At 35.2% G+C, this 2,103-nt stretch overlaps 1 protein-coding gene across 1 annotated transcript; it reads right to left on the bottom strand.

Moving 5' to 3' along the window:
• On the bottom strand, positions 1-1,804 carry LOC132036104 (F-box protein At3g07870-like). The gene is made up of 2 exons (XM_059426337.1): positions 1,442-1,804; positions 1-1,099 (listed from the first exon to the last, which is right to left on the bottom strand). The coding sequence occupies exons 1-2, from the start codon at positions 1,705-1,707 to the stop codon at positions 391-393; spliced, it is 975 nt and encodes a 324-aa protein (XP_059282320.1). The 5' UTR covers positions 1,708-1,804; the 3' UTR covers positions 1-390.
• Between the last annotated feature and the right edge of the window lie 299 nt (positions 1,805-2,103).

Genomic DNA, 2,103 nt, shown 5'->3' with positions numbered 1-2,103 from the left:
TTGCAATCCACCAAGTCTTAAAATATAAGATATATTCAGAGCAGGACATCCAAATTTTGTAACTGTTATTAACATGCTGCAATGAGGTATACTGCTTATACAACAAACAACCTCAAACTAACCTAGCGGGGCATCAACACACAAGTAATGAGTTAAATTCAAAATCACACTTTTGATGAGTTAAATCACATGTACAATGACAGTCAGAAATGTCACAAGTAGGTTAGCACCTATTGTGTTTTACCTCATGTAATGGCTGGACAATGCCCAGATACTATGTGTATAGCATTTCTCTCATACACGAAAACAACCACTTCACTCTGATCAAATCCTTGAACCAATCGCAGTCATGTTTCTGCTGAAAAATTCACTGGAGAGGCTTATGCCAAATCAAGCAAATTCAGTATTCTCGAATTTTAATAACTTTCGGGGTGAAACAAGAGAGCCAACATGAATAAACGCCTTGAAGGACCGTGGCATTCCAGAAATACGAAGTTCGCGTAGTTTCTTTGTCAGAGGATTATAACAAAACAAAGTGCCACCATGCTGCAGCATCACTTCTCCATTTCTCGGGAACAAGAGCGGCTGGACTGCTCCGATCATTAGCCCAACTTCACTACAAACTATTTTTAAACACTTTGTCCACGACTCCTTGACACCATAATCCTTCATTATCCAAATTTCCACATAATCTTGAACCTTATATCTAGTAGCCGAAAGACAACCTTGTAAAACTCCCAAAGTATAGTTAAGTCTACCCGAATCAAAATCAGGATGAGGAATGACTCTAAACACTTCATTTTCCAAATCAAACGCAACAATCCGATCAACAAGTTTAGGACCATCATAGCCAGAACTAACCCAATGAACAGCTCCATCCACAAATGCCTCGGAGAAATACCTACCGCGCAGTGAATAAGGAGAAGAGCCAATATGTCTCCATGAATTATCATCCCCCATAGTGTATACATAAACATTAGACCTCAAATCATCATCAACTATTTCCCTCTTATAATACACAATTTCCACCACCTTATATACATTCATCTTAGGCAAAAAACCAAACCCCACAACAACACTAACAGGATCCTCCAAATCCCTAATAGGGTCAGGCAAGAAAACAAATTCACCAGTACATGGATTTAATATATGAGTTAAATACTTAACAATTGGATCAAACAAGCATAGTAATCCATTGCAAGAACCCATAATTTCATAATTGTGCAAAAGGGGTAGTGACAAGTTAAAATTAACACACTTATAATCATCAGTTCCATCATTATGCACAAAAGATAACTTACTGTGCCAACAAGTTCTGTGAATGGGAATTGAACTTTTGAGGATGAGACCATTAAAGATTTCATTTTTAGAGGAAATAGAAAGATGGGTATCAATTAAATGCATGTCATGTGTTAAATGGAACCAAGATTTACAAACACACCTGCACCTTACAAGGGACTTGATAGGTAATCTTGAAAGTATGTCAATCACAATCTCACTTGAGAGCTTCTCCATTTTTTTGTTGTGATTGGTTAATTGGTTCCTTTTGGCAGTTTTAGAGATAAGAATGAAGATGAAGGAAGCTGTGTATATAGATATTTTTGTTAAATATTCAATCTTTTTCCATTGTTGAATGCTTCTTGTTAGCTCCAGTTGATTTTGAGCTGGCAAATAAAGAAAAACTGAGAATTGTTCGAGAATATTCATAAAAAATAAAGTCAAATTGTGATAAGTTTGTTTGAAATGGCTGAATTTTGGATGGGGTAACGCAGGCAAATATGTCAAATATCCTTTTCCTACTCTAAAGCCTTTTATTTTAGAATAATACAACAAATCTGGAAAATATTTTCTTTTATTTTTATTTTTTATCCGGTGTTTGGTATTCACATTGGAGCCTGACCATATCCATATTCGCGCCCGTGGGAACCATTAGGAGGAAAAATATTTCCTTGCTTTTATCTGAAGAATATTTTCTTGCTTTTTTCTTCTCTCTGTTTTGTCTATCTTTATTGTTTTCTGAATTTAACTTTTCTATGATATTTAGATAAGGTCATTAATAAATATCTCGATCTATTAATCATCTTTTTATTCACTTGCAAATTC

Source organism: Lycium ferocissimum, chromosome 11, assembly GCF_029784015.1.
Source record: "Lycium ferocissimum isolate CSIRO_LF1 chromosome 11, AGI_CSIRO_Lferr_CH_V1, whole genome shotgun sequence".
NCBI classification, from domain to species: Eukaryota; Viridiplantae; Streptophyta; class Magnoliopsida; order Solanales; family Solanaceae; genus Lycium; species Lycium ferocissimum.
This window is presented reverse-complemented; position numbering and strand designations above follow the sequence as displayed.